The sequence below is a fragment of the Carettochelys insculpta genome, chromosome 11, assembly GCF_033958435.1.
Source record: "Carettochelys insculpta isolate YL-2023 chromosome 11, ASM3395843v1, whole genome shotgun sequence".
Lineage (NCBI taxonomy): Eukaryota > Metazoa > Chordata > Testudines > Carettochelyidae > Carettochelys > Carettochelys insculpta.
The window spans coordinates 44,750,337-44,764,173 of record NC_134147.1 but is presented as its reverse complement, the minus strand read 5'-3'; the positions used below and the strand labels follow the sequence as shown (position 1 = coordinate 44,764,173).

General features: G+C 45.5%; 1 protein-coding gene across 1 annotated transcript; it reads right to left on the bottom strand.

The window, feature by feature from the left end:
* Positions 1 to 255: 255 nt before the first annotated feature.
* On the bottom strand, positions 256 to 11,461 carry PSMD6 (proteasome 26S subunit, non-ATPase 6). Its single transcript, XM_075005802.1, has 8 exons — positions 11,213 to 11,461; positions 9,357 to 9,562; positions 8,463 to 8,608; positions 6,098 to 6,317; positions 5,881 to 5,989; positions 4,393 to 4,561; positions 2,076 to 2,153; positions 256 to 1,948 (listed from the first exon to the last, which is right to left on the bottom strand). Exons 1-8 carry the CDS (start codon positions 11,355 to 11,357, stop codon positions 1,852 to 1,854), a joined length of 1,170 nt encoding a protein of 389 aa, XP_074861903.1. The 5' UTR covers positions 11,358 to 11,461; the 3' UTR covers positions 256 to 1,851.
* Positions 11,462 to 13,837: the final 2,376 nt, after the last annotated feature.

Below are 13,837 nucleotides of genomic sequence, written 5' to 3'. Positions count from 1 at the left end.
TAAAATTCATCTGTACCCACCAAAAGTTCTATGAAGCTCTCTCTCTCTCTCTCTCTCACCCACCCATTACCTGAACTGCTGGCTCTTGCCACCTCTACTGTGGTCTGGCAATAAGACAATAAAAGACAAAACGACTGCTCCTGGCCAGCCAGAACCGAAGTGCACCATTACCAGCTTGTTATTCTTCGTCTAACATAAAACCACTGCGGGTCAGGAAAAGCAGCAACCAGCTGTTCACAGCAATGAAAGCAATCTTTGCGTCTCTGACGGAATGACTGTATTAAAGGAAAGTTTGCTAATACAATGAAGAGAATTCATATTCAAATTAAAATGCCAACACTGTAAACAGCAGCAAATATTGTGAACACCTACTACTGTCCGAACACAGAATTAACTGCTTTAGCAGATGCCACAGCAGCCAGCCTTCAGAGCTTTCCTCCGTAATTCACAGCATATGAGGCAAGTTAGTGAAGATCAGGATTGTTTTTTTAAACTTGGAAAGAGTGTGAAATCTTTTTTCAACATTGCGCACTCTACTATTGCTTTCAAAAAGTTTAGGGTGAGCTGATTGCATCCTCTATCCCAACCAGCTGATTATAAATACAGGTGTGGGGTGGGGAGGGAAGAGGAGAAATAGGGCAGGGATGACCCAATTTCCCAGAGCATGCATTTCAGAACAATTCAGTGATGAATGATCTCCAGCCTAAAGTGACGCTTCACACACACAACTTGTTGCTGAGGGTTCTAATCCTCACAGACTAGCAAAGCAGTACTCACTCAGATGTAGGGAGATAAAACGTAATTATTTGTCCTCTATGCTCTATCAGATAAGGGTTTTCATACTCACCAGCATGTATGTGACCATCTTCTCCAGCAAGTATCAAACCGGCAATGAATGCAAGAAGGTACATAGATGCAACTCCCTAGCAACTTGCATCATATTTCTGCTAATATCACTGCACTCGGGAGCTTTTCCTTTTTACAGAAAGCTCTGAGAAACAGCACCAGCCTTGCTTGAGTGGGAGCAGCTGGAAGCTCTTGTCACTGGGACAACAGCAGCCTAGTGAAGTTAAATTTTCTCTTTTTCCACAGCCACTCTGCTCAAGGCCAGCTGCAGCATGTGATTTATCCTGCTAACTGAGGTATCAAATTGCAAGAGTGCCTCCCACTGTTTCTTACCACCCCACTGAAACTTGGAACTCTAACTCAGTGGTGAACCCTGACTGTAATGCTCAGATAACATAACTGATAACGTTCTTTACCACATGCAGCATTAGTAGGCAGCTCACAAAAGGACTATTTTCAGAGCAATGTTACTTTAATCAACCCAAGCTACAATCTATATATGCTGATGTATACCCTCTATTCTGTCAGCGTCTTTCAACGATAATCCCTTCAGGGCAGGGAGTCTCTCTACCGTGTCCACCGCCACATGGCCCAAGCCCCACTGAAGCCTTTGGGTACTATCGTAAGTATGTTACTAAACTAACTAGTTTTCTTAAGGACAAATGAAGTTCTGTGAGGAATGCTGGGACTGTGTCTGTTTCTTTTGTTGCTGACAAATACTAGCCCTGCTTTCTAAACACAGCAGTTTAGTATGAGACAATACTGTACACTACACTGTCAAGCACATGAACATAGCATATTGCATTCCACTGTATTATACATTTAATGAACTGGGATCTGAAAACATGAACAGAACATTTATACAGTTCAGTTGTTTACATAATGAAGCAGACTAAAAACCCTACTTCTCAGAAATTTCTTTGCTACAACTTACAAACTTGTACAGTATACTTCCAAAATGATCTTAAACATCTAAATTTTGCATTCCGTTATTTAAAAAATGTGTTACATATTAATTACTCTGGAAAGTTTCTGAACTCTATTTAGCAGCAAATCTCCTTTCTTGATGGTTTCTTGGTACTGCCAGTTCTTGCTATCGGGCCTATAAATTACGAAGAAAGGATTTTATAGTGAGAAGTCACATTAAACCACAACAAAGCTGTGCTATGTCTGTCAATTTAATAACTTTGATTAGAACAAACAGCACTAAATCAGATTTGATACTGTACCTGTTAGTTTCAACTATCTCATTTACTTTGTCTATTTTGCAATGCAGTCGCCCAGCTGCAATAAATCTTGAAAGCTCCCTAATATTAAAAAAAAAAAAAAAAAAAAAAAAAAAAGTTATATAGGTAATGTTGCACAGAAGAACACAAACTGTCTTTTCATCCCATCCCAATTTTTGAAGAAACCCCTTAAAGTTCTTCTTCCCCTACAGCTATTTTTACAAGGGCCTTTCATGTACTACCGTTGTTCATTTACTTCCTTTTCTTCTTTAAAATTGTGCCTCATTTGTTTGAATATTAGGAGGCGGTGCTATATAGCATACACTTAGGTTTTACTCTGTGGTGTAGCAACTAAGCATTTGACACTGCCTACAGTTACATGAGTGGATTCCAAGGCAGAGCACCTACATAATTAGATGCTACTGCAGTAAAGTAACTACAAGTGTGCCTATACGTGCCAGGATGTGAATCTAGATTTAGCAAGTGTGGCAAAGATGCACTAATTTGATGGGAGAGCACTTTCCCGGTGAGTTACCTACTCCACTTCCCCAAGAAACATAGGGGAAGTCAGTGTGAGATACTCTCCCATAAACTCAGTGCAATGTAGCCACCATGAGTGGATCTAACAGTGTTGACTTCAGTTACGTTACTCACGTAACTGAAACTTTGTTAGGTTTCCTCCAGGACATCTGCTCCGATTCTGTATCTTTATCCCACCAGCAGTTTTAAAAGAACTATCCTCAGTGATGGGCAGTAGCACCTGTGCTTAAAGTGCTCTGACTGAACCCTCCTCTTCCCATTTACCACTGCCCTTCTGTACCTCTGAAAAACGTTTCAGACCCTCCTATTTCAGAGTAGCCTTACTACAAATTTGTGCCAACCTGCTCCCTTGCCTGAAAATGTTTCCACTCCCCTCCCTCCCGTCAATTATTAAAAAGCATTAACATTTCTTATGTTAAGGAAAGCTTCCAGTACACACTCCACTGGAATGCACACACCCAACAGAATAGACTGACAGGATGGAAAAAATCAAAAACTGGACAATAAGTGGCAGACTGTCCAGCTGCCTAGCATTGAGTATGGCTGAGTTAGCATTACCTGGCAACATCACTCTCTGGTTTTCTAAGAGAAACAGTCAAAGTTGTTTGCCATTTCCTACTAGCCCTGCATGTGAAATTATTTGCTTAATAAACTGCTCAATTAGCTTTGTTTCCTAGTCCAAATAATAAGTTTGAAGTCATATCACATTTTAAGAAATTAAAGTGGTTTAGTACAGATTAAAGTGGGGATACTAAGGGAAAAATAATATTGGGGTGAACAAATGCCTGTTGGTTTGTTCCCACAGAACTGTTTGCAACTAGGAAAGAAACGACACAGAAAATAAGCTATTTATTCTGACTATAAATATAAACTGGTATAACTTGAATGTTGATCTGGATTAATATGATTATATTCAGTTTACTTTCAAATGTTCATTTTTTACTTTGCTAATTTATGTGCACTCTTGAACACTTTGTCTTAATTAGGAATATTTAAAAAATACTTATAGATGGAACTAAGTAGTTCTCCTCGAGGTGTTCAAAGCTGGCTATAAAAGGTATCATAGCTAAAGCCAATAATCTTTTATCCTACAGTTAACTTCAAATCCCAGTTTAGCTCACTGTGAAAACTAGTTGTCACACTTCAGAACTGGAACCACAAGTCCAGGTTGAGGTGTGATTTTTGGAAAGCTTGCATGACAGCTGCCTACGCTTTACCTGATTCAAACCACAAATATCAGGTCCAATTTAAATACCAATTATAAATGAGTCAGAAGATCCAGTTAAAACCTGTAGCGAAGATGAAACTTAAGTGTCCCAAAACTGGAACAAGGCCAGTCAAAAATATAAAGACCATGATCAAGTCTCATCTACATCACAACTTTAAACTTATATCCTCATTCACTAAATTCAACTGTACATGTTCCAATAGCCCCAATAAATCATATCATTTATTGAAAAAATATCTTAGGATTACATGTATCCCATGATGTTTCATTGAGTAATAATCTAAATTTCTTTTGCAACCTATCAGCAAGAAAAGGAAATACTGGACAATTTTTTTTCTTTTTTTTAAGACCAAAGTGAAACTGATTTCTACACTTAAACACTGAACTAGTAAAAAAACCTTGCATGCATACACAGAACTTGGTTTGTGGGTGGTCTAAGTAATTTCTCTCGCTTTTGTATCTTCTGTGTATTTGTAGCCGGATCATTGTAAACTTCTTACTTTATAAATGATGACTAAACTCTCTTACTTACAAAAGTTACTTTTAACTTACTGATCTATGAATTCTACGCCTACTCCAAAAGCTTCTGCCATGTATCCTAGTGTCAGTGATCGGTAGGATTCTAGGAGTTGGCTGTATGCATGGATTCTCATTTCCCGTACGTAATAACGATAGTGAGGAGCAAACAGCCAATCTTTTTTCATCTCTTGTTCTACAATAGCTGAAAAGATAAAAATCACAAACAGTCTAAAAATCTCAGCCTTCTTTTCTTGGTTATCCAACAAAGCATATAATGTAATTTAATAAGCAACAGAGCATGGTATGTGATAGCTCAGTGGTTTGAGCACTGGTCTGCTAAACCCAGGGTTGCAAGCTCAATCCTTGAGGAGGCATTTAGGGATCAGGGCAAATAGATATCAGGGATGGTGCCTGGTCCTGCCAAGAGGGTAGGGGACTGGACTAGATGACTTTCCAAGGTCCCTTCCAGTTCTTGGAGAGGTGTATCTCCAATTATATATGATATTGGATCCCTATATCCTATATATGTGCAGAGGCACAATGGCATAATCTAAGTAGATACAGCTTTAACTATAGCACTTGGTTCGTGTTGGCTTTATTTTTCCGAAAGCATAGATGGGTTGAGGATGAGACTAGTTTTCTTTTGAGAGGGTGTTAAATTAGCTTTAAGAAATTACAGACACTTTGGGAACTAAATTTTTCAAGATGAACATCTGCAGTTCTCAACAGCAGCTGAAGTCTCCTGCTGCTGAGAGCTTTTGTTCTGTTTCTGGACGCAAGACAGCCATTCAGATCCATTCTTCTTCAAAATAGAAGATGATTTTTTTAAAACACTTATTTTTTGCAACTCTAGTTTCCATGAAAATGGGTTCTAGAGCAAAAACCAGCTGCATGAAAACTCAGAGCATAGCGGCAACAGAAAATGAATGGATTTTACTAGTGCTTTCTTTCCTCATTTCTGCACTGTTCCCATACAAACCAGTTCAAAACTGTCCAAAGGAAGCAGCAGCTATGAAATGTCCCTCTCTATAATTTAAACCTGGAAGTTCAGATTTTAAAAACTGACCAAAGAATTTAGAATCCTTTGGCTTCCAGAAGCATGCAGTGTTTAAAATTTATAAATAATGGTTCTTTTTTGAAAGGAGGCCTTTCAGAATTTGCATTAATATCATTAACTACTACTATGATCCCATTTCCACAACCAAGAATCTTGTATTTGCACATAGGCTATTGGTCTGCTCATTATATGCCCCAAAAAATTGTTAGCAAGCCCATAAATCCAGCTTACTTTATATCACTGAGCTGCAAAGTAAGCACTGTATGTGATAGTGGTTCATTTTCAGTGATTAGATTAGGGCAGTGAATCTTAGAGTAAATGAATAATTTTAACTGTCAGGGGTTTGACAGTGCTAACTACAACCCACCCTTTAAGCAATTCGACAATTCTCAGCTATGCTTTGCAGCAAAGTGGACCTAACAAGAAACATAGGGGAAAGATACAGGTGCACGAAACATCCTTACCTAACGACTGGAAGAAGACTGAATAACGACATTCATAGAGCGAAAACAGATACTGTCGTACTGTTGGTAAACTATGCAACACTTCCAGTATCTCTGCCCCTTTAATAACCTGGAAGAAATTGAACAACATTTCGAAGTGTCATATTTGCATCAGAGAGAAAGAAAAACAAAAATAATTTGATAACTTTGAATCGGTACAGTCATTTGCTTTACTTGCCTTCTCTCTAAGGTCAGGTCTGTCTAATGCAATCATGCTGACATAGACAGTATATGTTACAAATGTTTTGTAATCCATAAGTTCATAGGATGTAAATGTTGAAACAGTATCAAGAAAGAGTTCTGCTGCTTGTTTGAAATCTCGAATCGCTACGCAGTAAAGACCTTGGTAGACTTTTAGACGATTTCTCCGGTCCCAGTCTCCTCCTTCCTCTATTAGACTTAAAAAAAAAAAAAAAAAAAAATTTATTTACTTGTATTATCAGAAAGAGGACAGTAGATTTAATAGGATTAGAGTACATAAAGTCTTAGTTACGAAGTATACTATATTGTTAAACTGAAGCTTCAGAAATGCACTTCTTAGTGGTAGGATGCTTTCCTTGGTAAGTGAGTGAGGACATCAACTTTTGCAAAGTTCAAGTCATATTTAAAAAAAACAATTATAGTTCCTAGTCTGTACAGCTGCGGTGACAATCTTCCAAACGTGAACCTATGCAGTACCGTCATCCTGATTCTGCAGGCGCAACTCCCTAGTACAGCATTTCCCGAACTGTGTTCCATGGAACACTGGTGTTCCTTGAAAAATATTTGATGCTAGCGATATTCTTCCTTTTAAAATATTAAATATGAAATGTGTATCAAAAATACTAAGGCATTTGAATAGCATTTAAATTGTAGGTATACTCGTTTATAACGCATTCAAAATACTATAGTTATTATGCGACTTGTGCCAAACCAATCAGAATTGTTTTGGATTCTTTTGGCACAAGTCATGCTCAGAGAAATCAGGTGATGCTTAACCTGATATGAGAATCCCACTCTCCAGCATCATTTCTAATAAGCGGATTTGTGAGTCACACACTAAAACAATCTTCCCATTTAAAAAAAAAAGTCAAATGTTACTTTTATAAAACTCAAATTCAAAAATATTTTCCCATATGTAATTTGTTTTGGATTTTTTTCCCATAAATGTTTAAGTTTTAAGGAAGAACCGTCCTGTTTTGAACAAGATTGTCCTTTCTATTTTTATACAAAAGAATGACACTAACCATTTTTTGGCTGTTATATCGATATATTTTTCTGAGATTATACTTAATTTTTAATTTCTATACTTAATTATATGGTTGCTAATTGTCCTATCAGAAAGACATTAGTTGTCCATTCAGATGATATTCTCTTGTTATTTTTGATTCTTTGTAAAACAAAAAACATCTTACAAAAACTAACTTTTAAACATCAACTTTGAGCAGTACATGTGACAATTTTTCAGTATGAGACCCTCCACACACACCCCGACCACTATGTATGTACTCTGTCAATATATTCCAAACCCAAAAGTGTGATTACCAAATTAGTGTAGAAAACACTGCCCTGGAGCCTTTGTTGTTCACATCGTTAACCCCACTAATAGACTAAAAGAATTTAAAAAAAAAAAAAAAAAAAAATCAATCAACCTATGGGCAGCAGTGAGGCTTTTAAGACACACGTAATGCTGCTGTAGCCATGAGCAGCAGCATCAGAAGGAGGAACCATTCACGGGCAAGAACCCAAACAACAGTGACTGAAGGAAGAGTACAGCAGCCAAGATGATCAGGAGCCAGCAGTGGAGACCAGCTAGTTGCAGCAACCTAAGAGCTCCATGGTGGTAAGAGGGGTAAAGGGGGGACTTTCTTCTCCCTTCTGATAGCTGCAGGCCAAAGAGAGATTTGAAAATTCAAACTCAAACACAAGCTAGTCAGGAGCAGACACAAAAAGCTCAAACCCTGAGTAGTGCCCAGGGACAGCAAGCATCATTGCAGAACCCCCAGCACCTCCAACTCCCCACTCCTAGCAATTGGAGATCGTACGAGCACCAAAGTTTCTAACTATTGGATTGCCCCTTGACTTTAAGGGCTGCAGCATCCATCTTGCTAGTAAGTATCTGATAAGTTTTTGTAGCCCTTATCATTTGCATCTTTCACAACTTTACCCAGGAACATATGAATAACCACTGGATTTAAATTTAAAATTAGTAAATAGAGAGACTACAAATGTGAATTTATTTTACTTAGGAGCAGGAACTTACATTTCTTTCAGACTGCAAAGTGCACTTAACACAAGTAGTAGTACTGTTTTTTTTTAAAAAAAAAATCAGCAACACAAGCTAAACTTATTAACTAGCAATCACGCAGTTCTATGGCTGTCTTCAAAACTAATATTTTGTGAGACTTATGCAACTCCTAATGAAACAAGCAGCCCTTTGGCACCTTAAAGACTAAATTTTATTTATTAGGTAATAAGCTTTAATGGCTAAGACCCACCATCAGATGTGACTAATAATGATTTATTTCAAAGGGAAATATTATCCACAAATCTAACCATGGTACCTTTTTGCCTTTTCAATGTTTCGTGTGATGAGGTCATTATCCATGTAAAACAAGCCAATTCGTAGAAGGTAGAACACAATATCCAAACGATGTCCCAGTGCCACAGTTTTATCATAGGTTTTACGAAAAGCAGTCAGAGCTCCTTCCTAACAAGACAATATATGCTAACATTAGAATATAAAGAGGAACTGGCATCTCATTAAAATGTCTTAACAAGAGAGGCTGGCTTGGGTGTTACCAGGAGAATGTACAGATTTACCTTCCTGGAGAACATTTTAGCAGTACTGCAGGGGCTAAAAAAACCACAGGCAAGTGAAATGTGTTTTGGTACTTAAAACGTCCGGTAGGTACCTTAGAAAACTAGTTTTGACAAAGTTAGCATGCTCCAGCCAAGTTGTAACAGCCACAACATAACTCTACTATCCAAAGAATAGACATACCAACCTTCTTCAAAAAGGAGATTAACATTCAAAACTTATCAATGTTTAAATCTGAAGTTCCAAAAGTTACTCCCAAAGTAGCATGAATCCCTAATGACTGTATGAGTCCAAGGGCTAACTCGTATCACACACGCAATTATGAAGAAAGGAAAAAAAAAAAAGATAGGTAGAAAATGCTCTCTACAAAATATTTTGAAAAGTTTCACATGGCAAACTTTTATTTGTTCTCTTCCTAGTTTGCCTTTCACTTCCTATTTTTATGTCCCTTTCCTTTCTCTTGCTGCCTTGCTTAAATCTCAGTGTTCACCCCACCCACGTGTGGTTCTATTTTCTCCAGATCACAAGTCAGCAGTCCTCCTCTAAATGGATAGCATGCATTGGAATTTGCCTGGTTTGAAACATAATGGATGATTTTAAATCACAGGACCCCAAAGCACCTGGCCCTTTGACTCACCTTGTCCCCAATCCTGCACAGGTACTCAGCCTTAGCCATCATTGCATCACGGATTTCACTCTCTCCCAAGATCTTTTCAGCATCTTCCAGTTCATTGTCAAGACGTTTCAACTCTTCCTCATTCGCCTTTTTCATTTTATTCAATAACTCCATGTCTATCTGCCAGTCAAGTGGCTTGCAGAGAGCTTCATAGTAAGGGGCCATATCTGAAAGAGAACAGGGGTAGCTCTTGCTGACATGACCACTGCTTTACAAACATGTATCAGTAGTGTGAAGTGGTAAATGAAAATTCCCATTGAGAGGAAGGATAACCAAAAACACATTTAGACATCCATGCAGAGAAGACTGTGTTCCAGGTTCTTTCCCTATTTGACAGTTGCCTGCTTATTATGCACAATTTATTCACTTCCCTTGTCCCCATCCTTCTCTTTGACTATACACTGAGGTCTCAGAGTATGCGATGACTGCATTCCACACACCCTCGTGTAAACCCAGATTTCGTGCAAGTTGGGGTCCAGCTTTTTCCCCAGCAGAACACATGTTCTGCAGCCAGGGAAGCAGCAGAAAGGTAGGTCCTGGGCTGAGGGTGACAGCTGGGGAGGGTTAAGCCTGGTGGTGGATTGGGGCTGTGGGAGGCCGGGGAGGAAGTCAGAAAGCAGGGCTAAGCCTGGAGTGGGTTACAACTGCAGGGGGGTGAGGGGTGGAGTTGAGCCGGAACCAGAGCTGTGTCTGGGTGGTGAGCCAGCAGGGGAGTTGCACCAGAGCCCCGGGGCGGCGGGGGGAAGCAGGTAGGCAGCTTGTGAGCCAGCAGGGGAGGCTGCACTGTAGCCGCGCAAGGGGGGGAGGTGCAGGTGAGCAGGCAGCTTGTGAGCCAGCAGGGGGTAGGACACACCAGAGCCACACGGAGCGGGGGAAGGTGGGTGGGTGGGCAGCTTGTGAGCCAGCGGGGGGGGCTCGCACTTGTGCCGTGCGGGGTGGGCAGCTGGTGAGCCGGCACGGGGAGTTGCACTGGAGCCGCGCAGAGCAAGTGGCTTGTGAGCTGGCGGGGGGTTGCGCCAGAGCCATGCTGGGCGGTGGGCACAGCATGAACCACAGCCGCTTGCAGGTAGTTTAAACGGGGCCGGGTGGGTGGGGTCAGGGTCAGATGTATAAGAGAGGAGTCTCCTACTCTGAGTTCACATACTCAGACACATTAACTTACATACGCACCTGCTGCCCTCTGCCTGGCAGAAGGGCTATATAGTCTCCACTTATTTATACAGCAGAAACCACAACTGGGCCCGGGTGTTGGACTGGCTGTGCTAGGCACCACTGCAGTACGAACAACTGGGCCCGGGTGTTGGACTGGCTGTGCTAGGCACCACTGCAGTACGAACAACTGCCGCTTCCCTTCTGCCACAGAGACGCCCCCAGACCTGACAGAAGCAGGTGATGCTGTGGCACGCAGCCCAAAGGACCAGTCTCGCAGCGCCGCCGCGCTCTTGTTCCCAAACAATCAGCCCCCGGAAAGGCCTCGCTCTCCTCTCCCCTCCCCGCAGCGCCCATGAGGGCGGGCTGGGCTCCCTGGGGACCCACCGCCTGCTCCCGGGCGGAAGGGGAGAGGACGGAGTCCGAGAGCGGGGCGGGGGGATGCGAGGGTAGGAAGGGGGTGGGCTCTGGGCAGCTGGGGAAGGAGGATTTGGGGTCTGGGGGCCCGAGAGGAACGGGGACAGTGGGATGGGAAGGGGCGGGGCGGGGCGGGATGAGGGAGAGGAGCTGGTGGGGGCCCAGGTGGGGAAGGGACAGCGGAAACGGGCGGGGCCGCGGAGCGAGCCGCCGGGGGAGCGAAGAGGCGCTGCCGGCCGGGCCGCACTCACTGTGGCGCCGCACGGCCGCCATAAGCTCCTCGCGCACGGCGGGGTCGGGGCGCTGCGGCCGCAGGCTGAGCAGGAAGCGGAGCTGGGCGATGCGCAGGTCGGGGTTCTTGGGCAGCCCCTCCTCCTCCAGGTTCTCCAGCGGCATGGCGGGGCGGGCGGGCGGCGAGCGGCCGGCGGCGGGACGCGGCGCGGTCCAGTGACTCAGCCGCCCAGAGACGGAAGCGGCGGCGGCTGCAGCTGCCGCAGCTTCCGCCTGCCCGAGCCCGAGCCCCGCCTCGCAGCGCCCCCTGCCGGCCCGCGCCACAAGGCCTCCCGCCCCGCCCCACGCCCCGCCTTCCCCAGAGCTCCGGCCCCGCCCCGGCCCGCCCCACGCCCCGCCTTCCCCAGCGCTCCGCCCCCTCCCTTCCCCGGCCCCGCCCCGCCTTCCCCAGCGCTCCGCCCCCTCCCTTCCCCGGCCCCGCCCCGCCTTCCCCAGAGCTCCAACCCCTCCCTTCCCCACCCCCGCCCCGCCTTCCCCAGAGCTCCAACCCCTCCCTTCCCCACCCCCGCCCCGCCCCGCCCCGCCCCACGCCCCGCCTTCCCCAGCGCCCCGCCCTCTCCCTGCCCCGGCCCCGGCCCCGCCCCACGCACCGCCTTCCCCAGCGCTCCGCCCCCTCCCTTACCCACGTGCCGCCTTCCCCAGCCCTGTGGCCGCCGCCATGGCTCTGGCTTCGCTTTTCCCAGGGCCCCAGACCTCTGTGCCCCCCACCATGTGCCACGCCGTGGAACACACACCCGGCAAATGCCTGGGGGGCGGCTGCCTCACGCTGAGGCATTGGGGATGGGGGCTCCACAGCTGGGGATGGGGAACGGGACCCCCTAGGAGCTTCTCTGCAGCGGGAGCTGCCGCCGCAAGGCGCGGGACGCCAGGGAGCGAGCGAGGCAGCCGCCCTGTGGTGGAGCTCACTAGCAGCAGGGGCCGCCGCTGTGGGGTGGCGCAGAGTGGGGCAGCTGCCCCCAGAGCAGCTCTACAGCAGGAGAGGGTGCGCCGAGGCGCCGGGCGCTGGGGAACAGGGCAGCTGTCCCGGGGCGGAGCTCTCTGGCTGCGGGAGCTGCCACCCCGAGGCACGGGGCACTGCGGACTTGGGCAGCTGGGGAATGGGAACCCCGCACAATATGGGACAGTTTTCCCCATTTGGGATGCCTGTGAGCCAGCCGAAATAAGGGGCTGTACTGGTAAAAATGGGACAGATCATCACCCTACACGTGGTCCATGATGCCCTCGGGGCCCCCACACTGGCACGGCACCCCAGCCATGTCCCTGGAGACTCCTGATGCGTTTTCCCATGCCCTGGAGACCTCTAACACCAGCTTCCCCTGGAGCCCTCAGAAACCCCACCTAATGCTTGCAGTGTGCCCAGAGACCCCCATGCTAACATGCTTTGCCATATCCCCTGAGGCTGTTGACACCGCCTTTATGCCCCACAACCCATGACACCAACCTCCCTCCAAGCCCTCTAGAGACCCCGACACAGACAATCCAAATGCACCCAAACCCCCTTGACACCAAGGTGTTGGGTTAGAGCACTCATTGTGCTATTCATGCTACTGAGCCCACTTGCCTGCCCTCTGGGGCTCCCCAACATCTAGTCCTGTTGGGTCAGAAGCTCTGGTATCCCCTAGGGAAGATGTACACTTGGGGTAACAGCCCCCCAGCTCAGCTCTAGGAGGACCCAGTTCAGGTACTTGGCAGCACTCACTAACAGAACCCCCAAAAGGTACCACCCCCCACCGCACCCCCAATAAATCCTTCTTACACTGTTTGTTTTACATATAGAAAACTCATGAAGATGTTCACCTCCTTTATCAATGAAAGACAGATGTGCACAGCTGTGGCTTCCCCTCACATAGCAATTGGTTACAGTGGGCTTGATAATAAGCAAAAATGTTTTCATTAAGTATATTAAATATATTTAAGTGACTGCAAGTGATACCAGATCAAAGTAAGTAACTAAGCAAAAAAGAAAACATGCTAGCTAAGCCTAATAACGTAAGAAACTCATTACATGTAAATTCTTACCCTAACAGTAGTTCTAATCATCTTTAGCCGTGTCTACACGTGCACACTACTTCGAAGTAGCGGCATTAACTTCGAAATAGCGCCCGTCACGGCTACACGCGTGGGGCGCTATTTCGAAGTTAACTTCGACGTTAGGCGGCGAGACATCGAAGTCACTAACCCCATGAGGGGATAGGAATAGCGCCCTACTTCGACGTTGAACGTCGAAGTAGGGACCATGTAGTCATTGCGCGTCCCACAACTTCGAAATAGCGGGGTCCGCCATGGCGGCCATCAGCTGGGGGGTTGAGAGATGCTCTCTCTCGAGCCCCTGCGGGGCTCTATGGTCACCGTGGGCAGCAGCCCTTAGCCCAGGGCTTCTGGCTGCTGCTGCGGCAGCTGGGGATCCATGCTGCAGGCACAGGGTCTGCAACCAGTTGTCGGCTCTGTGGATCTTGTGTTGTTTAGTGCAACTGTGTCTGGGAGGGGCCCTTTAAGGGAGCGGCTTGCTGTTGAGTCCGCCCTGTGACTCTGTCTGCAGCTGTGCCTGGCACCCTTATTTCGATGTGTGCTACTTTGGCGTGTAG

Bases quoted from the DNA above. Each gene is read 5' to 3' on its own strand.
- PSMD6 (XM_075005802.1), bottom strand. From the start codon at position 11,357: ATGCCGCTGGAGAACCTGGAGGAGGAGGGGCTGCCCAAGAACCCCGAC. The intron at 9,563-11,212 runs GTGAGTGCGGCC...GTTCTCTTTCAG, and splicing joins GGCGGCCGTGCGGCGCCACA to ATATGGCCCCTTACTATGAA. The intron at 2,154-4,392 runs GTAAGTTAAAAG...TTTTAATATTAG, and splicing joins GGCGTAGAATTCATAGATCA to GGAGCTTTCAAGATTTATTG.